The 26,526-nt window shown below is 37.3% G+C and overlaps 1 protein-coding gene across 4 annotated transcripts in view; it reads right to left on the reverse strand.

The window, feature by feature from the left end:
• Positions 1–26,526, reverse strand: part of LOC131029091 (eIF-2-alpha kinase GCN2) — a 336,054-nt gene that overhangs the window by 74,652 nt on the left and 234,876 nt on the right. For 2 of the 4 annotated variants that reach the window (XM_057959494.2, XM_057959492.2), the window contains exons 17-22: positions 24,140–24,416; positions 23,877–23,973; positions 4,937–5,017; positions 4,476–4,532; positions 4,200–4,331; positions 3,931–4,014 (exon numbers count right to left, since the gene is read on the reverse strand). In XM_057959494.2, coding sequence (XP_057815477.2) covers positions 3,931–4,014; positions 4,200–4,331; positions 4,476–4,532; positions 4,937–5,017; positions 23,877–23,973; positions 24,140–24,416 — 728 coding nt within the window. The remainder of the gene's footprint in view (positions 1–3,930; positions 4,015–4,199; positions 4,332–4,475; positions 4,533–4,936; positions 5,018–23,876; positions 23,974–24,139; positions 24,417–26,526) is intronic. The other 2 variants (XM_057959493.2, XM_057959495.2) reach the window with 2 other exon arrangements.

Here is a 26,526-nt window from a genome sequence, read left to right on the forward strand (position 1 = left end):
AATTGTTTTTTTTATAAAAAAACGATTTTTCTTTTTTGAAGGCTTTTTGAGGGTTTCTGGTTCGTGGGCGAATTTCTTTGTGCTGGGCAGCAGTTCATGTTTATTTTAGCGTTCTGGAGATTTTCGGACCTGCAACCTGGAGTTTTTTTTGCAGATTGAAAATTTTCCTAGGGTTTCTGCAATTTTCGACTAAGGTTTTCACCCTTCAGTTCAAGTCGAATTTTTATTTTTCTTGCAAATTCTTGGTGGGTTTTTCGAGACCTCAACTAGGTTGTCGTCTTCCGTGCCTCGATTTTTGAGTTGTCAAATCTGCATTCTGTTTTCAAATTCTTGGTGGGTTTTTCGAGAGCTTTTTCGGATTGGTCTCAGATTTTTTCTGGATGCCTCGTTTTCTGCACCTCGAATTTTGTGCCAACAAATTTGCCTTGGAATTTAAAAACAGTTCACAATTTCTGCTATTTTTGTGGACGTTGGGTTTTTTGCTGTTTTTTTTGGGCACCATTTATGCTGTTTTAAGTTTGCAAAAAATTTTATTTCTGGGTTTCTTCCAAACCTCGAAATTCACGCCTTAGAATTCGTGCTAGAATTCTCCTCCAGGGTTTCAGATTTTTTGTGCAGCTGCTTTTATTCTGATTTTTGAATCAGATTCTTTAGTCTCATGCCTTCACTAGGTTGACCACGTTCAACCTCAGTTTCTGTGATGGTATCTTTGACCAACATCATGTTGGAACACAAAGAGAAGTTCAACAGCTACAACAACACCTGGAAACAGTGCATGTTCACGATATCTGAATATCGTTGCCTTGATCAGATTGATTTAGGCCAGACCTCGTCTTACAGGTCCAGGGTTTTCACGATTTTTTCCTGAAAAATTGTCTATCGGTTTTCTGATTTTTTCCACAAAAAATCATGGGAGGGTTTTCACGATTTTTTTCTCAAAAATTGTTCGCAGGGTTTATAATTTTCCCTTAAAAATTATATCATCTGTAATCCACAATATTCGCGTAAGATTTTAGTTATCTCGGTTTTACCTTTTTTTCCCACAAAAACGATGATTTGTAACCTCAGATTTCTTGGTTTTTCAATTTTCTCCTCAAAATCGTAAATTCTTTTTTCAAGGGTTCCCATTTCAGGGTTTGACGATTTTTTCCTCAAAAATCGTGCTTTGTTGCAGTTAGTTTGCGTTGCACCTACCAGGGCGAACATCTGCAACCGTGGTATCTTGCAGTCAGTTTTGGAGTTGGTACTCTTCTGCAAAAGGGTTTGCTGATTTTGAACGAGGTCAACCTAGTGAAAGCATGAGACAGAAGAATCTAATTCAAAAATCAGAATAGAAGCATCTGCACAAAAAATCTGAAACCCTGGAGGAGAATTCTAGCACAAATTCCAAGGCGCTAATTTTGAGGTTTGAAATAAACCTAGAAATTAAAATTTTCTGCACACTTAAAACAACATAAATGGTGCCAAAAAAACAACAAAAAACCCAACGTCCACAAAAATAGCAGAAATTGTGAACTGTTTTAAAATTCCAAGGCAAATTTGCTGGCACAAAAATCAAGGCACGGAAAACGAGGCACGCAAAAACGATGCACCCATAAAAATTTGTCGACAACCCAGTTGAGGTCTCGAAAAACCCACCAAGAATCTGCAACCAAAAAAAAAATCGACTTGAACTGAAGGGTCAAAACCCTAGTTGAAAATTGTAGAAACCCTAGGAAAATTTTCAATCTTCAAAAAAACCTCCAAGTTGCAGGCCCGAAAATCTCCAAAACCCTAAGAAAAACATGAACTGCTGCCCAGCACAAAGGAATTCGCCCACGAACTCGAAACCCTCAAAAAGCCTTCAAAAAAGCAAAATCGTTTTTTTATTAAAAAACAATAAAAAAAATCTAGAAAATATTCAAAAGAAGGCCATGAATTTTTATTAAAAAATTCACCAAACTTTAAAGAATCCCATCGACCCGCTCTGATACCATGAAAAATAAATTGAATGAATGATTCAATAATCGGATAATCTATTCAACAATATACAAGCATATATAAAGAGACTACGAGGACGACGTTCTAAATTAAGAACAAGTCGTTTGAAGCGAACTACTAAAAAGCTAAACGAGGACAAGCCTAATGGTACTCATTTTGGCTGTGGGAGCAAATGTCTCTTCATAGTCGATGCCCTCCTTCTGTGAAAACCCTTTTGCCACCAACCGAGCCTTGTACTTATCAAGACTTCCATCAGCTTTATACTTGACTTTAAACACCCATTTGCAGCCAATGGGCTTCTTTCCTGGAGGAAGATCAGACAATACCCAAGTGTTGTTTTTCAGAAGACTATTTTGCTCCGCTGCCATAGCCTTTTCCCATTCAGGTACACCTTTAGCCAGATCTCTAATTCACGTGTGAAGGCTACATTAGCTTGGATGGCTTTTGGTATTCTTGGTCATTAACACTTTTCAGATCCAGGGAGGGTCTCCACCATAGCAGAGTGTTCTTTTCATTTGTGATCAAAAGACCTGCAGTGTCTTCTGTAGGGTAGTTAGTAGATAGAATGACCATTAAGGGAGGGTATTAAAATATTTAATTATATTTTAGTCACCTATATTTAGTTCCTTGTTTAATGGTCATTTAGCTTTTTAGTTAATTAGCTTTTAAGCTTAATTTAGCTTTTAGCTCTTTAATCTTTTACTTTAACGTTATGTTCTAATTATAGAACGTCGTCTTGTAACCTCTATATATACGTATGTATATCGTTCAATGTAATCATCCGATTATTGAATCATTCATTCAATTTATTTTTCAATTTTAGCATACAAAACAACTGTTTGTCTAAAAGTCACTAGCTGAAAGTCAACATTACATTATAGGAATTGCATAGCAAGTGTTTGATTAAATGCCCTATGCTGTAGATGAACATTTCTATCATAAGGATGCATGCTAAGTGTTTGCATTAATTCCTTATTTCTGTAGATGCACATTAGTTTACATGCCAAGTGTTTGTGAAAATGCTACTTGGCTGTAGGTATGCATTTTACCTTAGGAACTCATGTATTTGCATTTGGAAAGAGTAAAACACATGCATTTCATTCTCATCTCATTGTTAGATCTTTTGACATTCATCTCAAAGCGTTTGCATCATTTCTACTTGATGTTAAGAGCATACACAGCAAACTGAAATTCATATCAGCAAGCTACAACTTCGCATTCAAAGTGTTTGACAATATTCCTTGAGCTTCCAATCAGCAAATTTGGATCAGAATTAGCAAGGGATCCTACAGACCACAACTTGTTTAGTTGGGTTGAATTCAAAATAGAGGTGCTAGCAACAGCAAAGGAAGAGAGAGCAGTGGCAAACTCCTTGGATGTTGCTCAAATACACAAAGGCATCATGGTTGTAGCAGCATAAAGGACCTATCTGAGACATAAATGCAAGATATACAAGAAATAATGATGTTGGGAATAGTGACACAAGCTCCTCTCTACTGTAGTTCATGACTCATGTTGTGCCTTTTCTTTTTGATCCCATGGATATCCTAATCCATGAGTTTTGTACACCAAAAGCACTTGTGAATACTTATACATTTAAAAAAATTGTTTCCTTTATCTCAAATCCAATTTTGTACTCATTTGTTTGATGTATACTAGTCAAAGTGAGAAAAGTAGCTTGTTACTACCTAGTTTTCAGGTCCTTAAACTTGATTTAGAGAAATCCACATAGAAAAACACATGCTTAAAAAATCTCTATATATCAAATGAGCCTCCACACTTGAAACGTTTTTCTATGTGGATCATAAACTAGTGATAAATGTCAAAGTTTCAAACACTTCATAAAAAACTAACCAGATAGAAGGAATAGGCAAAAAATAAAGAAAAAAACATGGCAGAAACAGAAAACCCAAAAAAGCCAAAAAAAGCAAATCTTGAGAGCCATCAGACCTGCAAAAGCTGACGTCGAATGAGAGCCCATTTTGACTTCCTATCTGAGGCTTGAGGAGATAATGAAACCATCAATGATAGCAGCTGCACTCAAGATCATATTCAAATACAGGTTGAAAGTAAACCAATTTTGATCTTACATTGAACAATCTTAAATGATAGTATTAACAGCTATGTCCCATATTGCAGTATGATCTTTGAAGATATTTTATCTTGAGACTGAAAGTTTGGTAGAAACATTTTGAAATTCATTTTGAAGGAAGATATACCTTAGCAACATCATGTTTAGCTTCTTGTTTAACTCCACTCCATGACCATATAGCATCTATAATGCTGGCATGGTTCAGATGGATTTCACAAGCATCCAATGGAAAGAACTTGCCTACAATATCCATAGCTACCTATTCATAGAACATTCAAACAGATGTGGTAAGGAAATCTTATAATCGTCAAACACTTTAGGACATAACATTGATCAATTCATTTATGATTAAAGAATAATTCTACAAATTTAGTATAGATTGTTAAGTATGCTGAAATGATACCTTTATAACTTCTGCCTCTGTCAATATCGGCGCTCCTCCAATCACATCAAAGTCTCCCTACTTTGCAAATGGAGATCAACTTTACAATAACTTCACTATATATATTAAAACCTTATATTAAAGTGAGGTCTCTATAATTTCCGAATCAAACATAAATTTGCCAAAACTTTCCAGTAGTTAAATTGGGTAACAACATCCTAACACTTATGATCTTCAAGTAAAATATCTGCAGCCTGATAAGAGATTTTACGCATTCAGTAAAGTTCAGAATGTATACATTGAGCACACGAAATCCTTGAGGCATATGACCAGCTAATCATTTTGGCCTCAAAATAATGTCTACACAAACTACAGACCTTACAGAGGATACAAATAATGACTAAAGCTACAAATAATAGAATTCACACCAAAGAAAGAATTAAAACTAGAGTCAAACAATTATTAACGTAATATCTGCTAACCTGGAGATAAAGATTTGGAGCAGCATGGCCGATTCCCTTCCTGTAAACATGAGATATTTCATATCGCCTTAAGGACATCGTCTGTTATGTATTCCAGGAAAATGGATATAAGCAATTAATTTTATGTCTCAACGAGAACCTGAAAGAAGCTCAAGCTAACTTTCAAACTACATATACATCTACTTTGCTAGCAACCACACTAAATAATAGAGAATGATATCCTTGATGTGGACTTTAAAGCACAAAAACATGCATCTAAATTTTACAATATATTTCTTTTATGGTATAAAGATAACTCCACTAAGTAGTGGAGTTTTGGGCTGCAAATTACAACAGAGAATTTGATCAACTCTTAGAATTGTCCTAGGCCAAGTTTCACAAGACACTGTAGAACACATTTTCACATAGCTTTCTGTTCTAAGAATGAAAGGTTAGGAACATAAACACCCAAAAGTCCATTGAAAGAGGAAATTCATTTAGGGTTTCTTTATATCAATGATTTGTAGTCTAAGCATTTACACAGATCAGTTTGTTTTGAGTTAGGCCAGTCAATTTCCCCTTAAATTTATTAATCAATCTGGAACCTTATATCCTAGGTCTAATTCCTAACTTGATTGCATAACTCCAACAAAATCACACAACCACAAGGATCAATGAATAGCAGCATTTAGCAGTCAAACATCTCATTATATTGCTACAAGCGTTTATCCATACAGCAAAAACTAGGAAAAAGGTCTGTATGATGCAGTCAAACCACATAATCGCACAATAGTGCCTTTGTACGATAGACATTGAAAAAACTAACCCACACTGAGGGTTGCACTGAAATCATACAATCAGTGTGAAAGCAGGTCATACAATAGTCAAAGTGGCAGATCATACAGTTGGTAGAGGTGGTATTTGTTGATTAAAATCAGATTGTACAATAGTGAGCAATATTTTAGAATATACTAATACAGACTGTATGACAAAGTGGAGAGCTGAAGAATAGAAGTGGGAAGCAAAATGTACAATGGTGCCTCTAGATTCATATAGTGGAGAAAGAATGAGGCCATACGACTAAAGGTTGAGCTTCAAATTTTTATTTTCTAAATTTCATTGCTCTACTACGAATTGTTATACGATGGGTAAATAAGGTGGTTTAATATTCATTCTTTTCAAACTTGAACCGTTATTATTTTCATATTTTTTGTTCTTCTCATGTGGGGTCCTGTTGACGTGTATTTTGTACACTATCAAACACAGAATAAAATACCCAAGGGTACCTTATCCTCTCTTGAATAAAGCCTCCGAATGCTGAAGATGTCGCGAAAAGGTTCAATCGGGATGACTTCAAGGTTCTTGTATGTAGGGTCTCTACGTGTGGATAAGCTCTCTGTGGTATGATGTGATTTGTTGGAATCACAAGGGGACTTACATTCGATGATTGAACGTCTGATCTGCTTTGAATATTGCTGGAACACAGGATTTTACTGCTTTAGATTTGGAAAAAAAAAAGGAAAAAAGATGAGGACGAGGAAAGAATCTAATCCTAATACTAAGGAATGTAGGAGCAATGATTGATCTTTGATGAAATTCTAACTAAGTCTTGTTTTGACATCCCAGGACCATCTCCACAAGGTTAGTGCGATCTTCAAAGGAAAACTTTATGATGTTCAAATCATCACTGCAGGTATAGACACCATCAGGTTGATGCATATCAATGAAGAAGCGACAATTGAAGTTAAGCTTAAGCTGAACGATTCCAGTTGACTACATAAGGCAAGTCTGCAATCAACAAACTACTAGTAGTATGGATATACGAATTCCACCATCAATCAAGCACATTTCTTCCACTCATCTAATAACATGAAATCAAATATGAGAAGTATAAAGACCATGCAAATTGTCGAATCGACCCATAAATTTCACCATTTCTTCAATGAAATTACAAGTCTTTTACAACAACATCTTGGCAACAATCTTTGCCTTCTTTCTCTACTCTACTCTAATTGCTATTCTATCAACTAGCTAATCACCTTCTAACTACTCTCTATCTATCTTCTAACTGCTTCCAACTATATTTTTTCCAAAATGAAGAGTCGGGGCTTATATAGTGCCCACAATACAATTCGATGGCTAAGATCAATTTGAGATCAATGGCCAAGATTCAATAATGAAAACCCTAATTAGGGTTTGTTACAACCATTACATAACATTTAATGCTCGACCAATGAAAGAATTGTATTGCTTGGACACATGTCCTCTCTAGAAAATTCCACCAATGGATAGCCGGGGTAGGTACATCGAAGTTTGTGCCACCTTCCTTTGAGTTAGGTACATTGAATCTGGACATGCTGAGGTGGACCAATCCGACTGGAGAAGTGATGACTGGGATGCCACCTCATCTAACACTTGTAACTTGGTAGATATTCAACTTGATGTTGTTGAGAAGCTAGCTTTAATTAATTCATCTGGAACTATCTGCTTCTTCAACGAACCCTTTGCTCTGACTTCTTGTGTCCTTGATTTGTAGGATGATGATGTACCTCGCCTTGGAATGCTAGATTGGAAGAGGTCGCCCTTCTCTTGATGATGCTAGATCGAAGAAGGTTGTCCTTGTCGATGCTAGACTGGAGGAGGTCGCCCTTGTCCTTGCTTGATCTTCTTGGAGGAGACTGTCCTTGATCTGGCTTGATTTTCCTTGAGGAGAGTCTTCCGACTTGTAGATCTTTCGAGCTTGGGAGTCGCCATCTTGATGATTTTGGCATTTCATGCGATTTGGAGGATGTTAACGTTGGGACATTGCAAAATAAAGAATGCACATGTTAAGCGCTCTGGTCCTTTGGTGAGGGACGGGAGCACTTTTGAAAAAGTGGCACGGTCCTTCAGTGAGGGACAGGAGCACTTTTTCATTTTTAGGCTAGGATTCTCAATTTTGAAGTCAAACCTTTGTTCACCACGCCTTAGAAGATTCTTCCCATCTCATACAACGTTGCCTTAGCATAATCTCGGAGGGAATTTGTTGTTTTCAAAAAAAAGTGGGACGGTCCTTCAGTGAGGGACGGGAGCACTTTTGAGTCCATTGTATGAATTCTTGATCATATTAATCTTCAATTTACCCTCAAGGCGTAGAATATCACATTTCACACCATCTTGAGCCTTGGTAATAAAAATATCATTTCAAAATGCAAGGTAAATGGTCATATTTGGAAAAAGTGGCACGGTCCTTCAGTGAGGGACGGGAGCACTTTTGCCAGTTGTCGTCAAAATTTGCAACTCTCGCATCTCAATTCAACTTCAAGGCATTTTAAACACTTTTTCAAACTTGCGCCTTGGTCTCAATTCGTCCAAAATTGGTGAGAAAGGCAAGATAACATATTAAGTGGCATGGTTCTTCAGTGAGGGACGGGAGCACTTTGAAAAAGTGGCATGGTCCTTCAGTGAGGGATGGGAGCACTTTTGCAATTACAAGCTTATCTGTCCTTTGCTAGCCTTCGAAATTATCTTCAATGGATGAATCTTGCCTTCTCTCATTCATTTCAATCACGCAACTTGTCTTGCCTTTGCAAGAAATTTGTATTTTTAGAAAAGTGGGATGGTCCTTCAGTGAGGGACGGGAGCACTTTGTCTTGGTCCCTTGGTGAGGGACGGGAGCACTTTTTGTCATTTTGGCATACTTTTTGCTCTTTAAATCTCTCAATTGCGTCCAAGGCATAAAACATCCTTCATCCTTCCCATCCAAGTCAAGTTTTGCCATAAAATATCAAACAAATAGGAGAAACTTGAAAAAGTGGCACGGTCCTTCAGTGAGGGACGGGAGCACTTTTTGTCATTTGGGTTGATTTACTCTTTTGGGATCCGCTTAAATTATATTCAATGGACAAAACATGCTTCCCTTAACCTCTTCAAATCATAAAATCACCTTAACCTTGCAAAGATAGCGCAAATTTGAAAAAAGTGGCACGGTCCTTCAGTGAGGGACGGGAGCACTTTTTGCATTCTAAGCCAAATTGTCTCACTTTTCACCTCGAAATTTCCTTGCTGGGGAAGATTTCATCTTACTTCATGCTATGAATAGAAGTTAATGTCCAAAAGAGGTCTAAAATTGTGCATATAAAGAAAAGTGCTCTGGTCCTTCAGTGAGGGATGGGAGCACTTTTGACCTTCTAGGCCAAAACTTCATCATTTCTCTGTTTTCAATCAAGTCTGGATGCTTTATCATGTTCATTTCGTCCTTCACCATATCTTTGATGTCTCAATTTAACCAAACAAGGCCAGGAATGGCTCAAATAAGTCCTTTCACCCTGGTCCTTCAGTGAGGGACGGGAGCACTTTGCCTTGGTCCCTTGGAGGGGGACAAGACCACCTTTTCCTTCAACCTTCAAAATTCACCATTTTCATGTCTTCAAAATCTTCAAAAACACCAAGTCACGTCCCAATATTATTCCGGAAGACCCTGCACAAAACAAAATAGAAAAGTCAGTGACAGATATGCATAAAATAACATTTGTGCTCTGGTCCCTTGGAGAGGGACGGGAGCACTTTTGTCCTTTCTGGCTAAAATATTCAAAATTTAAGTCTCCAAACATTTCACAAGGCAGAGTTAAGTCATCATCAAGGTCAGGAATCAGTTAGCAAGCCCTCGCAAAACAAGAAATTGCACTTAGAATGAAATTCGCCCTGGTCCCTTGGAGAGGGACAGGAGCACTTTCTTTGTTTCAGGCATCATCTTGCCTCCGAAATTTGATCAAAATTTACCTAGGCAAGAATATACAATTTCATCTTCAAAATGCTAACACTTAAACAAAATTTGAATTTTCCCTCAAAAACCCTGACTAGACCTAACCTGGGACCTATCTGACCTCCTGACAGACTCACCTTACTTCAATAATCAATCCTCGGAAGGATGCTTAATAACTTTCAAAATTTGACTGGACTCAGCTTGAAAAATATCTAAAAGAAACCCCTAAGGTTTAGCCTTAGCCCAGACAACTCACTCACTCAAAACCCTAAAAGCAGAGAGAAGAACAGGCAAAACAAAAGCAAAAAGAGGGGGTCCCCATTTTAAATGGGGCGATGTGTGAAAACGTCACAACAGGTCCCACAAGAGAAGAGCAAAAAAAATTATCCAATATTTTCAATGTTCCACAGCTGGCGGGGACGGGGGGATGCAAAGACAGGTTTCGGGGATGGGGGGACAAAGGGCCTAAGTTTGTGGATGGCGGGGGGATGGTGGTCGGGGGGTGGGGGTGGCCGGTGCTGATATACATATAGTACTTGAAAAAATAGTTATGAAAAGATGTATAAGAATTATATTTTAAATGAAACTTTGGCAAATTAGTAAAATAGCAAAATTGCAAATACTAAATAGTAAATACTAAGATTTCTTGAATACTAAATAAAATTTGACAAATGAAATATTCAAATTGGAGATTTCTATCATATCGAAAATATGATATGATCATGATTCATCATTGGCTTATTGCTTGCTTAGAATTATAGTTTGATGGGGATTTGGGGGCAACACTAAAATGAGGGTGAGGGTAGCACCCCTAGCAGGGGTCTAGGTAAGAGAGAGAGATGTAGAGATAAATCTAGATCCTGGGGGAGATAAAAGAGAGTGAGATAGAGGGAGGGGATAGATGAAGAGTAATAGGTAGAGAGATAGGCCTAGAGTTCATGGGAGATAAAGTGAGTGAGATAGAGAGAGTGAAAGAATGCTGATAGGAGGTTGCTGATTACTGAAATTTGAATGTCTCAAAATTTTTAATTCTTCTAAAATTTAGAATCTGCATTATAACTCCTAGAGATATAAAACTACTCTCAAACATCCTGCAAATATATACATGAAATATAACTTAAAGTATAAGTCACTTACACTTAAATGTTATATTTCATGTATATATTTGATGAAGAGAATGAGACTGGTTTGAAGACAAGGATACCATTTTCACAAATATTCCACCATTTTTGCTTAAGGTTCGAATTCCTAAGTGGGGACTTTGGGAGACTCCTAGGCATCCCTAAGACAATCAGGAGATTCCTAGGAGTCCCCAAGACGTCTGGACATCCTCACCGTCTCCAGACGTCCCGGTGCCGGTGGTGGGACGGCAGGGAACCCCCGATCTCTGTCCCCCCATCTTGGAGATGTCCCCATCTCGGAAATGTGGCCTTTTTTTTTGGGGGGGGGGGGGTGGGGGACTGTCATGTCTCCTCTTTAGCTCTGTCTAGCAGAGACATGTGAGTTAGCCTATTATGGAGTCTTGTAGGTTGGCAATGGTGGATAGAGACTCAGTCAGGATATTCAATGTTTGGATTTGGTGTTTCTGGTAGTAGTAGACTAGTTAGGAGGCAGTTCCTACATTTTAGGAGGCAGTTCCTACTTTTTAGGAGGTTGTGACAGCGTCCAGGGTTGGGGTTCCATGAGACCATTCCTTGGTTTCAGTTTCAGGAGATTTGGGTGTGTTTCCTAATTTCTAGGAGTATCCCTAGATTTTAGAGATGAGACTGCCAGTTGATCCATGATTTCCGACATCAGTCACAGACAGGTGATAGGTTCCGTTTTAGACTTTTGGAGTCATTTGAGCCTTCTACAGCTATTTGGGTTATATTTTTAATATATTTAAATATTTCCTAAGTTAGCGTTTAATTAATTAAATAAGGCTATGTTTATAGCCATTTTGGAGTAATAAGGGGTTTTTGGCTTCATCTGGATGCATATGCCCATGTGTTATAGCTTGTTGGAAAGATCTTGAACTTTTCTAAATGTTTCCCATTTGTCAGGGACCCTTTTGATGAATAGAATTCTTTTATATTAAAAAAGTGGCGTTTTCTCTATACTTGGTGACTAAAAATGAGAAATAAGACTTTATAAGCCTAAGCGCACTTTTCATACACTTTTAGGGTTCGAGCTAGAGGGAAGGAGTTATAAGGAGATGGTAACCTAATTATCAAGCATCTTTTACATATTGAAAACTTGTTTGGTGCGATATTGCTCTGGTACAACAATTCTTCAATCTGGGATGCAAACCCCATGATTGGTACTGGCTGGGACGTAGCCCTCAGCTATTGATTGGCAGTGGATTCTTTTGGCATTGGCATTATTGGTCAAAGTATATGCGCTATTCCTTGTGGAGATTGAGATTGCTTGGTGAGGGTTTCAGTAGGGTGGTTGAATTTCCCAGCTGGGGCATGATTGTTTCAGCTTGATGCCACCATTACAGCAGGTACACTTTACGCTGGAAGTGGTGAAGACTTTCATTCAGCCATAGCTGGTGTTCTTGGTTTGTGTTCATCATCTACCCTTCAGTTGGCGCCATTATTGGATGTAAGCACATCCCCAGTGCGTAGGGAATAATCTGGCTATTATAAATCAAAAATCTGCCTGGTACGATTTGTATCAATTCTGATTTAATTGAATGTTCTTACTCGTTTCAGCTTCCTTCCTTATTTGTTGTTCTTTATTCATTACTTGCTTATATATTCAAAAAAATACAAAAAGAAACCAAACATTCTGTAGCTTCTCTCTATTCTGTAAGACAATCAGCAAAATCACAGGAAAAATATACTTTATTATTTTAAAAATTACAGCGGATCAGCAAGGGGATCCATTAGGGATCCTTCAGTGGTATCAGAGCCTACATCCAGCCAGCCTGTAGGGTTTATGAGAAATTGTCACATCTGGGTACTGGATAAAAAGTTTTGATAATTGATTCCAACATTTGGGTACTGGACAAAAGGTTTTGATAATTCATTTCGACATCTGGGTAGTTGATAAAAAGTTTTGATAATTCATTCTAGCATCTGGGTATTTGATAAAAGGTTTTGATAATTCATATCAGCAACTGGGTAGTTGTCAGCCTACACATTTATGCTTACAGTTGACAACTGGTAAGACAATACGTTGGCCAAAGTCCCAAAATTGTTGAGAACAAACTTTATTTCTACCTCCGAGATCCTTTGGGATATCAGTTTAGTTACAGGTAAATACCATGGCTAGAACTAAAATTGGGCACTCAAAAGTTTCATCTTCTCCAACACGTAAAAGTAGGATGCCTCCTGCCAAGATATTTAATGGTATAGTTATGAGCAGCTATCATCAGTATTGTTCTCTTCCTAAGATGATATGTGACCTCCTTTCCTTCACACAATTTATGGGTGTACCCGGAGCAGACAAAGATAACTTGGTAGCTACAAGTTAAGATCAGTGGCAAAGAAGGAAAGAAGAATCAAGGGTGTAGGAATTAGGAATGGACAAAGAACTTTCATTTAGGGGTAATATACCTATACATAAGAATGTTTTGGTGCCCTCAAGTTCCGATGAGTGGGACAAGAATTTATGTGATGGTTTTGTTAGACATGTGGATTCAACTCAAGGAGACATTAGGACAGCTTTGGATAATGAATTGTCCTCACCTTCCGTGCAGGGGATTTCCCAAGAGGCACCTGATTTAGAGGTTAGCAATTCTGATTTTTATGACAACAGTGAGGTACTTTTGCATCAGCTTGAGGTAACAATGTCTACACTTGTACAAGATGATGCCAATGGGCTGTCACATGAAGGTATTCAAAATTCGGGTACCAATGATGCTTTGAAAGTTGAGAACTCATATCATGATGATTCTGATTTTATAGATCAGACCTTAGAATCCAGCCCAGTATGTTCTCTTAGTAGCACTGGACCCCAGGATCGTGAGCCAGTGGGTTGTGCGGACACATGGGATGCAAAAGAGAGTGATGATAGTGCATTTTCAGCAGTATCATCATTGACGAATGTGGTGTTCTCAGAGGCACAGAGCAGCAGTACTTTGGATGAGGTTGTATCCATGGCCGAGTGCATACACGATGTTGCCTACAGAGAGGTACAGGATACAGATACAACTTCTTTCCACAATGTAGATTTTGAGTTTGTACAGTTACAGGAGAGCCAACATTCTCGGACTCCTCATCACTTGATTGGACAACTCAAGGTTGATGACAAGAGTATAGACACAGTTATTGAGCATTTCGATGTCGCTCGCCAGTTGTTGGCTACACATAGTTGGAGCACCCTCATGATTGATGAGCAGGGCAGCAGTGATTTTTCCTTACCAAAGTTTTATTCTCTTTATGGAGCCATTGGGATACTGAAGCATGAGTATTTACAGTTAGTGGCTGACCGAGATTATCTCCTTCAGAGGGATTTTATTAGTTATGGTGCTTTGTTGAGGGAAGAGGAGGAAGTTGATATCCTCTCTCAGGAGCTTGAGGCAACTGTTGTTGCATGGGAGGATACCCAGTTGTCCCTTCAGGAAGCGAACTCCAAATTGGAGGAGCTTTGTGATATATTGAGAGTGGCACAGACATCATCAGCGACAGATATAGTACAGTGTTCTACTGTGACACTGCGAGATTCACTAGAGATTTGTGATTTGACTCACGATATTACTCCATCATTGTTTTCACAGGCGACTAGCAGTTTGTCAGCTGGTTGGGAGTATGATACTCCTGTTGACTTGTTTCCTTCTCTGGAAAGCAAATCTTCTTTTACACCTCTTACAGTTGACGAGGGAAACCAGTATGTTTCACCGCAGAGCCACAGTGCTCAGTTGAGGTGTATTTTGGATTTTGGATCTCAGACATATGAGTTGTCTTCGGATTCATGGTTTGAGAGCAGTGGGGGTGATGATGAGTTTCATGGACAAGATTATGACACAGAGCCATTGAGTGAGCCTACGAGAGTCCATTTAGATTACCTCGCGATGAGTGCACTTCATTTCTCTTTTAGTCCGATTGTAGATGATTGGATGGCTCGTAGATGTGAGTTGGTTCGGGACTTATACTATCCGTGTTGCGATAGTGTTCTCCCATCTTCAGAGGATAGAGTTATTGATTGCAGGCACCTGATCCAACAGTTTGGGATGGATTGTTTGCGAAATCAGCAAACAATCAACCGTTATGATGAGCAGCGACCGTCAGAGTTTTTCATCTCCTTGACACAGAGACTTCATCCAGGATCATGGGGGAAGGATGATGCATGGATTCGTAGGTGTATTGTTGTGGATGATTATCACAAGTGTGAGAGTTTCACAGTGGCTGTAGAGAGACACGGTATCGAGGATGCCTCTTACGATCATTGTCTCTTCATGACAGATGGATGTGGATTTAGTTTTATTTGGGATCCAGGTGTTGATTCATTTGATACAACATCTTATAGGGATTATAGTATGTTGCTCCAGATATTAAGATTATATGGCACTTATATCAGAGGAGAGCAGCAGGAGCAGTTTGTGTCCTACAGGGGGTTTGTGTGGGATCATGGTATAGACATGTGTAATACCTTTCTTTCGTGGATCCAACATGGGTTGCTTCACTTCAGATGTATAGATGTAGTCGTGGGTGTACAGTGGTTGTTGACACTTGGACGGTATGTTCGGAATTTCATGAGGATGGAGCTGGAGTTTACCTACTATCCATCTCAGTTTATCGAGCAGAGTGGGACGACAGTTGATCCACAGGTTGATTGTCATCAGATAGTTGATGTGGATGAGTTATGTGATGATACCCCTAGTGAGTACTTTGAGCCAGTTGATGTGGCAGTTTCACCTGATTCTCTAGACAAGGTGATTGTTTCATTGCTGGTTGGTCATTACATATTTTTAGATGCCAGCCTGGACAGTGATGATTTTAGTCAGTATTATATATTGTCTAGTGAGTTGGCATTAGATCTTTCGGCACATCAGCAGCAGTGTGTGGCAGTTGTGTGTCACTTGTGTCAGATGGGGTCAGATCACAGAGGGTCTTCCATGGATTGGCATTCATTGGATATTATGACAGATGTTATGCATGTTGGTGATCACCGACACACTAGTGATCTTGGCATTTATGGATATTTGATCTATGGAGATGATATAGTTTTCCATTGCTCACTTGAGGTATTCAGCGGGAGCTATGCTTCGCTCTAGGACCCAGGCAGTGTTGATTTGATAGCACAGGTGCTTCAACGTTTTGAGGAGCCATTCCAGACCGGGGTATTGCATGTTGTTTATATCAGAGATGAGCAGCAGTTACATGCAATGATTTGTTTACGTCTTATTTGGGATGGTGGAGGATTGGTGTTTCAGTTGCTTGTGGGCAAGCATCTCCAAGAGGGGAGGACTGTCATGTCCCCTCTTTAGCTCTGTCTAGCAGAGACATGTGAGTTAGCCTATTAGGGAGTCTTGTAGGTTGGCAATGGTGGATAGAGACTCAATCAGGATATTCAGTGTTTGGATTTGGTGTTTCTGGCAGTAGTAGACCAGTTTGGAGCAGTTCCTTGATTTTAGGAGGCAGTTCCTACATTTTAGGAGGCAGTTCCTACTTTTTAGGAGGTTGTGACAGCATCCAGGGTTGGGGTTCCATGAGACCATTCCTTGGTTTCAGTTTCAAGAGATTTGGGTGTGTTTCCTAGTTTCTAGGAGCATCCCTAGATTTTAGAGATGAGACTGCCAGTTGATCCATGATTTCCAACATCAATCACAGACAGGTGACAGGTTCCGTTTTAGACTTTTGGAGTCATTTGAGCCTTCTACAGCTATTTGGGTTATATTTTTAATATATTTAAATATTTCCTAAGTTAGCGTTTAATTAATTAAATAAGGCTATGTTTATAGCCATTTTGGAGTACTAAGGGGTTTTTGGCTTCATCTGGATGCATATGCCCATGTGTTATAGCTTGTTGGAAAGGTCTTGAACTTTTCTAAATGTTTCCCATTTGTCAGGGACCCTTTTGATGAACAGAATTCTTTTATATTAAAAAAGTGGCGTTTTCTCTATACTTGGCGACTAAAAATGAGAAATAAGACTTTATAAGCCTAAGCGCACTTTTCATACACTTTTAGGGTTCGAGCTAGAGGGAAGGAGTTATAAGGAGATGGTAACCTAATTATCAAGCATCTTTTACATATTGAAAACTTGTTTGGTGCGATATTGCTCTGGTACAACAATTCTTCAATCTGGGACGCAAACCCCATGATTGGTACTGGTTGGGACGTAGCCCTCAGCTATTGATTGGCAGTGGATTCTTTTGGCATTGGCGTTATTGGTCAGAGTGTATGCGCTATTCCTTGTGGAGATTCAGATTGCTTGGTGAGGGTTTCAGCAGGGTGGTTGAATTTCCCAGCTGGGGCATGATTGTTTCAGCTTGATGCCACCATTACAGCAGGTACACTTTACGCTGGAAGTGGTGAAGACTTTCATTCAGCTATAGCTGGTGTTCTTGGTTTGTGTTCATCATCTACCCTTCAGTTGGCGCCATTATTGGATGTAAGCACATCCCCAGTGCGTAGGGAATAATCTAGATATTATAAATCAGAAATCTGCCTGGTACGATTTGTATCAATTCTGATTTAATTGAATGTTCTTACTTGTTTCAGCGTCCTTCCTTATTTGTTGTTCTTTATTCATTACTTGCTTATATATTCAAAAAAATACAAAAAGAAACCAAACATTCTGCAACTTCTCTCTATTCTGTAAGACCATCAGCAAAATCACAGGAAAAATATAGTTTATTATTTTAAAAATTACAGCGGATCAGCAAGGGGATCCATCAGGGATCTTTCAGGGACACTTCCCCGTGGTTCACAAAATATTTTCCTTCTTTTTATAATTTTCTATGAAGTTGATATGACTTGACAACAAGTATCCATATCCTCCAACTTAAATATTTTACTATTATTACTCTAAGATGTACCTTCATTTATTTTGTGATGTTCAATAAAGTTGGGTGCCTCTAATGGAACTAAAGTTTTATCGTTTGCAAATATTTAACTGAATCTAGCACACATAAACTATCCAATGTTTTGTTGATCTTTGTAGCTTCAATGAAATTATAGTATTTGACAAAAATACATCATAGTCGTACATTTGCGATATAAATAGGCTGCAAAGAGAATTTCTTTCATCTTTTGAACATGACAGTAATTCCAAAATTCCTTTGTCATTTGATTCCATTCAACCTTGATACTACTTCTCCATCCATTCTTCTTCAAAGTCCAAATCTGATGAATTTGAGGAAACTTCTTCCTCATTGATTACTTTATTGTTCAAATTGAGCATATACTTCCAACCCTTGTTCTCAATGGAGATCGTATTCTATTTCCAGTTGTAGTAGACTTTGGCTGCTACTAGTCAACTCTAACCAAACAATGCATCATATGCTTTCCTGGTGCTGAACTACCACAAAATTCAACAAAATTGCTTGGGTTCCAATAGTTAACTTTTGGCCCATTAATTCTCAAGTACCTTTTGTACCTTGTTGATTTGCACTCGTTGAAAAGTTGGGGGCCAAATGGTTAGCTTTCCTAGACTTCTCCAATGTGTCTTTTAGAAGTACATTCACACCAAACCTGTCATCAACAATTGTATTGGTGAGATTCCTTCCAAATATCTCCATATTCACTACCACTGATTTCTTTGTCATGTAAATTTTCAATAGCATTGGGTCAATTAATTGGCTGCCCGAAAATGGAGGTTCAATTATTGGGTTTTCACTCTTGCCAAATTCCATATGGTTGTAGCATGCACCATCTCATTGTTCCCCAATACAATAGCATTTTGAAGTTCAAGAATACTTTGTCATAAATCCACTACTTTAACTGGCACAATAGTTTGGAGTACATGCCTTGTAATATTTGTACCAAATTATAATTGATTTTTTACCATACTTGCAATTTGCATTTGGTAGTGTCATTCATTAGCCATAGCCTTCTCCGATTTAGCCCTTGCTTCATAAAGCCATTTTTATGTACATGGTTACAAGCGCACAATCAAATTTGCTTTGATGTGAGTAAAGACCAATATTTCATTATTCCATACATCAATCATGTTGACAATGGCCTTTTTCTTAACACATCCAATGTCTTCATGGTTTCTAAGGTTCACACCATTTGCACAATAGTTGCATTTTTTCTTGCTTGTGTTGACAAACTCTCACATAGTGTTCCTATCCATTATATTGTTGACATTGTATGATCAAATGTCCTTTGGGGTCGTACTGTATTTGATTTGAGCTCTATTTTGATTTTGATAAACATGTGGAGATGCATTATGTGGCTTTGGTGGAGTGAACGTCTCTCCATGTAAAAAGTACTTTTGTACTCCTAGTCTTCAATTTACATGGACATTCTTTTACTGAATGACCAATAACTTGGAATATCCAACAAAACATTTTTCTAGGATAGATACCTTTGGTGTGACTTTAACTTTTGCACTTAGTATGCCCTAGTTCATTAGTTTCTTTGCAATTTTCTTTCTCTACCTTCAATACTTTCATTATTCTAAGCATGTCCATCGAGAAACCTTGTACCATTCCTTATCCATTGTCACTATTGTCATCCAAACTTCCATCTTCCTTTGCTTTTCTTTTACCACGAGGACATTTTTCTTCACTTTTGATGTCCATTGCCCAATTATATAGGCTTCTACATAGGAAGAGGGTGGTGCTACCTTCATCTTTTTCCTTAATGAAAAAAGTAAACCTTTGATGAACCATCTCTTCTTGAGACCATCAGCCAATTCTTTTTCTAATTTTACAAGTAATTCTTTAAGTCTACAGTTATAAGTTCATATGTTTTCATGCTTACCTTGTTTTATATTGTAAAGTTTTGCTACTAATTCATTATAATCATGAACCAACTTAAACTCTTCTGTGAAGACCATCTTCAATCTCTCCCATGTGTTTCAAAAGGCTTGGCCAATTTTTGCATACAAGTCAATTGCCCCACCTCACAAAGTGGCTAGAAAAGGCTGTAGCCAAATTGTCTTATCATCTTGCCCATTTGTTGTCCAAAATGTTTCACAAGTCTTGCACTATTTAACAAAATCATCTAATCCACTTCATGTAAACTTGGATAACTTTTTCTTTTCTACACTAGAGATTACCATGGTTGTTTTCTAATGCAAACTTAGCATCTAGAACCTACTTTCTAGTGAGTTTTGATTCGGATGTTCTACTGATGAGGATTTAGTCATACAGTATACTCATAAATTCAAAATACGCAAAATATACAGTATTATATACACTGTATATGCATACCCAGTGTTACTGTATATTAATACAGTATGCATTATAGGACATTAGTATTAATATTGTAAAAAGTAATACTGTATATGCATACCCAGTATTACTGTATATTAATACAGTATGCATTGTAAGACATTAATATTAATATTAATATTATAGGACATTTTTTTTGTTACCAGTAGGTATTAATAATTTAATACAATGGTTCGGCTATGCACAACTTATTGTCAAAAGTCTAAATTTTAGATTTAAAACTAAATTGTAAGCTTCACTTTTTGCATGAAAGAATGTGACAAATCTATGCGGAAAAACCCAGTAATATAGAATTACAGTATTACTATTAATACTATACCACAATATGAATTACTATTAATACGTATAGAATTACTGGTATGCTGGAAAAAGTGGCAATATTAGATACCACAAACATCTTACTTTCTTTCATTCTATTAATACGTATTACTATGTGGAAAATCAATATATCCAGTATTTTTACGTATTACCACCAGCGATGGAAATCAATATATAACCTGCAATCGAGCCCTCGTCCTCTCTGATTTTCGCCTGCAATCAAGCACTCACGAGCCCTAGTCGCGCATTTGTTTCATGTGTCGTGCGGGTGCCTAAATTGCATCGTATTTTTTTCCCTCTCGTCGCGCAGCTTGCAATGAAATAAAATCGACCTTTTTAGGTTTTTCCCAACTTAAAGTGTTATGCATTAATTTTGACGCCGGTTTTTCGCCAGTGTTTTGGCGATTATCGGTGATTTTGGCAGGGTTTACTCGCCATGATTTTTCAACAAACCCGGCGCCAAGTATATGCGCGAGTGACTCGCGCCCGACTAGGGCTCGCGAGTACTCGCGGGTTTTTCATATACTCGCAGAGTTTTACATTGCTGGTGACTCTTGAATACCTTTTTTGAGAAGCCAATGATTATAGAAAAATTATTTATCATGTTCTTCGCTATTTAAAAAAATGTAAATTCAAATCCAAGCAATGCTATATTTTAGTATCACAAGCTACAAACATGGAGTACTACTGTTTTACACCTAGATCAAATGATAGGTTTCTAAGCATAATTATCTTGACCTTTCTCTTCCTTCTCTTACTACTTTGAAGTTAGATGATATGATTCTCTTATGAAAGTATGCTTGTACATTTTCAGGTAGAGTACATACCTATTTTTCTCTCTTCAATATCACCTTAAACAATTAGTTAAAAAAGAAAACAAAAAAAAATATGGCATTTAAGAATCTTCTATAGGAGGTTCCTAATTTGTAAAAATGTAATGTCCCCTTCCCAAATTGCACTAACTTTTACATAAAACATAAATTACACAAATTAGGTTAGGGTTGAACTTACCAATCAACAACTTGCTAAACAAAATGAAACCTTGCATGTAGATCCTACATATAAAGCATAAGAACAAATACATACATATGCATCTTATTGTTGAGGTTAGTCAAATCACTAAAATTATAATACATAAGAGTTGGAGAGAAAGAGACGTGAAGGTTTGCTTGGAGCCATTTCTACACCAAGCTCAAGAGAGGTTGCCTTCTACAACCTTCTTGCTTCACTTGGCGGCTCACACTTGCTTGCCTATCAAGTTTGTTTCTCCCATGTTATCGTGTCTTGTGGGGAATGGGTAGAGACTGTAACTGGGTTCCTTGGCTCCTTCGTGTAAGGGCACTCCAAGTTCTAGATGCCACTTCGGTCATCCTAGAATGGCCTACTTACGAGCCCCTCATTACCCCTTCATTACATCTCTTACCTTCCCCTACAAGATGAACTACCATTAAACACAATTTCTATCATATCTCGTAGAGTATATAATGTGCTGACAATGCTAATAAGTATTACTATGCTGCAATAATAGTAATGATGCTCTAATAATAATAGTATTCCCAAGAAGTTTGATCTACAATAATACCAATTACTGTTTCCATATGAACTACTGTTAGATTTATTGTATTCTGGCCCTAATGCTGAAATGGTAGATTTAAGGCTCAGACCATCATAAGGCTACCGAACACAACGATAACAGAAGTAGACAAGGAGATTGGATTGTAAATATAATAATACTGTGATAGGATTATGATCATAGATATTACCAGCAGTTCGATCTTCCATGGTATGATGTAATGGCCCCAACTGGGAAGCAGGCTACTGTTCTGATAATTTGCATTCGATTCTAATTTCCTCTTGGTGCAGACTTAACGCCTTTCCTTTGATCTCCTTTCTATGATCATATGCAACCTGGTTTGGTGCCCAAAAGTCTGATGCTTAATCAGGCCAGTCCAATAATGGTTATGAACGGCAGATAGAATCTGCTGATCCTACTTGATAGCTCAATACTGTTTGTCTCCTCTCTGATTTTCTTGATGATTCTTGATCCCTGAATGCTGCCCTTCTATCTTACAGATGTAATTCTCATTTCTGCTCCTCCTATTCAATGAATGTAATTCTTGTTTGTCTCTGGCAATTGTTTTTCTTTTCTGATGTTCCATGCCCACTTCAAATGAATTTCCCCTCCTTTTATATCCTCCAATACGAGGGAGAGATCATGACTCTTCAATATTTTACCCCTTTGGGAGAGTCTCAACTCTTTCTGTTCAAAACTAGATTATATTTTAAATTCTAGGAAATCTGTCTTTTGATATTAATCATAATCACTATTTTAGATTACTCGCCGCCCCTTGGAAATATACTCACAACCTTTATTTGATAATTGCTGACTTCCTTAATATGCCTTCACTAATATGGAATCATTGTCTATTATGCATTTGTTGTTCTTCTTAATATAATGTTTGCCCATTAACTAATGCTATTTCCTAAATCTGATTTAGCATCATATTGTTTAATGCAAGTATAAGGGAACCAAATCTGACGCTGTTGTGACATCCTCTGTGGGTTGTCTGCTGAAGGCTTTTTAAGGTGAAATGAAATTGGCTTTATGTTCTCATAAAATATTTCATCGGTGAACAATTACTGACAATACAAAGCATTTGTTTCAAGCTGATGGATCCCAGATGCCGTCTCAGGAAAAATACAGAGCTTATAATTAATTCTCTATAAAAATAAAACTTTTGACCAAATAAGTCACAAGGCCTTTATCCTCAATTTGACAGGACATGACATTGGTCTTATGAATCATTGTCATACATCATAGGCTATTCATGTTCCATATTCAAATCATTCATAAAGATGATACAACGAGCTTTCTCGGGTTAGCAACCTCATGCTTAATGAAGTCTTATCTTGTATTTCAAATTTGGATGGGGTCATCACAAAGAAACAATTTGGAATACATCTACAAACATCAGATCAATTCCTATATTGTCTAAAAACAACTCCATAAACATCTCCAGGACAAGAAGTACTAAGGTTTTGGATATAAATCTATGGATTACTTTGGAAAAAGAAAATTTGAATTCCCTCACTTAAAATGCTAGGAGTTATATATTCTCAAACTATAAAGATTTTACTTTAAATGAGTGTTTCTTTTCCCAAAGTACATTGTCTTGTAAAAAACCATATTTGTTTTGAAATTAGTGAAAATAACACACAATACAAAAAAAGGGATGAAGTTGTTGAAATTTTTTACTTTTCTATCATGCAAGTAAACTAAGATGAGCTCAGCTCATTTTCTAATCCTCTACATTTACCAAACATGGATAAGATTTATATTGTCTAGCCACTTCAAATAATTAAACTCACAATAAAATTTTAAATACTGTGTGCATTCATATGCACTAGCAAAACAACAAAATATTGATACTATCTCAATCCATCAATTCACATGGTAAAGTATAATGATTACAAAGAATGCACAAAAAGTATGGCTGTGTGTGTGTGTGCGTGCGCGCGTGTGTGTGTGTGTGTGTGAGAGAGAGAGAGAGAGAGAGAGAGAGAGACCTGGTTTGCAGCAACCCAATAGGCAAATGGAAGTCGCAATTCATGACAAAGTTCAAGCATGTCCCCATTTGAGTTCAAAAATTTGATGGCTTTGCTTCTTAGCAAAAAGTTATAACAGTGTTAGCCTGATATTCATCATCGTATGATTTTATATGTTGATAAGAGCTCTGAATTATAACATAAGCTAGAAATGACATAATAAATCATTAGTGCAGTGAAACTTCATAGCAACATCTCAACTAGACATAGATTCTCCTTAACACCTGTTGTGCAATTTAGGGTCATCAAGGACTCTCAAGCATTTGCTTTCAAACTTGTGTGCTCCATGTTGTGTGAAGACTTCTTTTGCTTGCTCAATTACATGATCTTGAAATTCTGATTGTGCTGTGATTAAACAATCAAGCTCATCCCTCTTCAATTTTGCCCTTCCACTATGGTGGTCTTGTGTTTTCAAAAGAACTCGCTCCTCATCAAATATGGTAGATACGACTTGATCAAAGACATAGGTGTCTTCTGAACTCTGTATTGTTCGTAGGACATCTGGAACACATATTATAAACGATAAGGATAGAATAAATCTAAGCACACTTTCAAACAAAATAACAAAAATCCCACATTGTTAATTTAGTGACAAAAAATGCCAGCTATAACTAGTTAGTCATAGGAAGCCTCTCTGAGCAGTATTAAAACAGTGGCCCAAAAATAAAAATAACTCCAAAAATTCTATATCCCCAGATTTCAAGAAATGGTAATACAAACAAATGTTAATTTTACAAGTTGCTATCACAAATATGTGTATTGACATCATCCCTTACAATTTCCTAAATGAAAGTCCAATAAACAATAAAGATTCCCTGTTTTGGCTTCCATCATTCAGTTTGTGTACAAAAGATGTATAAAACACCTTTAGTGGCATTATGACAATGTTCCAGTTACAATTATCTGTGGACATGATTTCTAAATCTATGAGAGTACTTTGCCTTCCATTTCATCTATAAGAAGGCAATTCAGAAAGGTATTTTGCAAAAAGAAAAGTCTTATCTTTTAATAGAATCTCACATTCGAGGTTTCCTCCCAAAAAAAAAATCATCTTTCAGGCCAATGGCCATGCTTCCAAACTCATGAATACACAAAATTTAAAATTTAAAATTTAGATATTAGATATTAGATATTAAATATTTGATATGCTTCCAAACTCTAGATATTAGATATTAAAAATTGAATATCTCCTAATGGATACACAAAATCAAAGAAAATATATAATGATGATAATGATAACTTGTATTATCCTTTAAAACGATCTGGTCTATAGGACCTATCAAATTGTAACAGCTACATTTACATTCTTGATTTTTAATTTAGAATACCTACTCTATAAATACATCATACTTGAGGAAGATAACATGAACACTCAAATGGACTATAAAGAGCATGTAAAACACACTATATAGAAAACCTAAGGAAACTTATGAAGGAAGTGATACAATCAGGCATTTCATCTTTCAAACCAATGTTATAGGACTTGTTGGGTACTCAATAGATTCATCGAGTCTTGAGACGAGTCTATCCAAAAGAAGCCCACGGACTTGGACCCTACTCTTCACAAGTCTAGTCAAACTCCCAAGTCTTTCATACTCCTAGAGTCAAGAAATTTAGACTTGGCTAACAGAAATCAATGTCAAATGGAAGAAAAAAACAATGAATAAACCTATAACCTAAAACACTTAAAGGCATCTACAACACTTCAATATGTCATTCATTTCATTGGCAAGCATTAACAAATAGGGAAAATTGTTAGGAACTAGAATTCATTAGCTAAGTTAATTAATATTGAATATTAAATATGAATGTACAAATGACTTCAACAAAAAACAGTTGCACGGGAACGCAGAATTATTGTGGGGAATATTACAAGTTTAAAAACCTCAAAAAGCATCATTACTAAGAAAAAAATTCAGCATCCTTTTAGTGTTTTGATTAATAGCTTGTCTTTTGGGATAAAATAATGATTACTTTAAAGTCCAAAATATTAGGCATTTGTATCTTCCAAAGATTGAGATATGAAACAACTTTTGTAATGTCCCTTTTTGTAAATGCCCTAGTTTTTCCCTAAAATCTTACTAGGGTTGGGAACATTAACTTAATCATAAGATATCTCTAATTTATTAGAGAAATTCAACCACGGGGAAGCTAGGATAAGTTGACTTGATATGGTGCTTGTTTTCGGGAAAATTAGTATTTGTTAGTAAATGTTTAGGGGTCAGCGGTTTGTCGACGGATGCTGACGGTTGGCACTGGCAGCCGGTCGACACTCTGTGTATATATATCCGTGTGCCCCAATCTCGGGATAGGATTATGCTGTTATGTTATACTGATGTTATTCTGAAGATACATTGTAATGTTGGCATTAATGAATATACAATTCTGAGTTCTCTACATTTCGTGCATGTGTACTATTCTGTTTTGCTCGCATTATGTGATTAACTGAAGCATACTCTACGGGGCAAAACATTTGGCGCCCTTGCCTGAACAAATCTGTGTGGAGAATGAGTCACCCGAGAGAACATTAGGCGTATGACATGGCGAGGACCCTACAATGGGCCAACCAGTGAGCGAGCCAAGTACCAATGTAAAGAGATCTTTGATGGTG

This window comes from Cryptomeria japonica, chromosome 5 (genome assembly GCF_030272615.1).
Source record: "Cryptomeria japonica chromosome 5, Sugi_1.0, whole genome shotgun sequence".
NCBI classification, from domain to species: domain Eukaryota; kingdom Viridiplantae; phylum Streptophyta; class Pinopsida; order Cupressales; family Cupressaceae; genus Cryptomeria; species Cryptomeria japonica.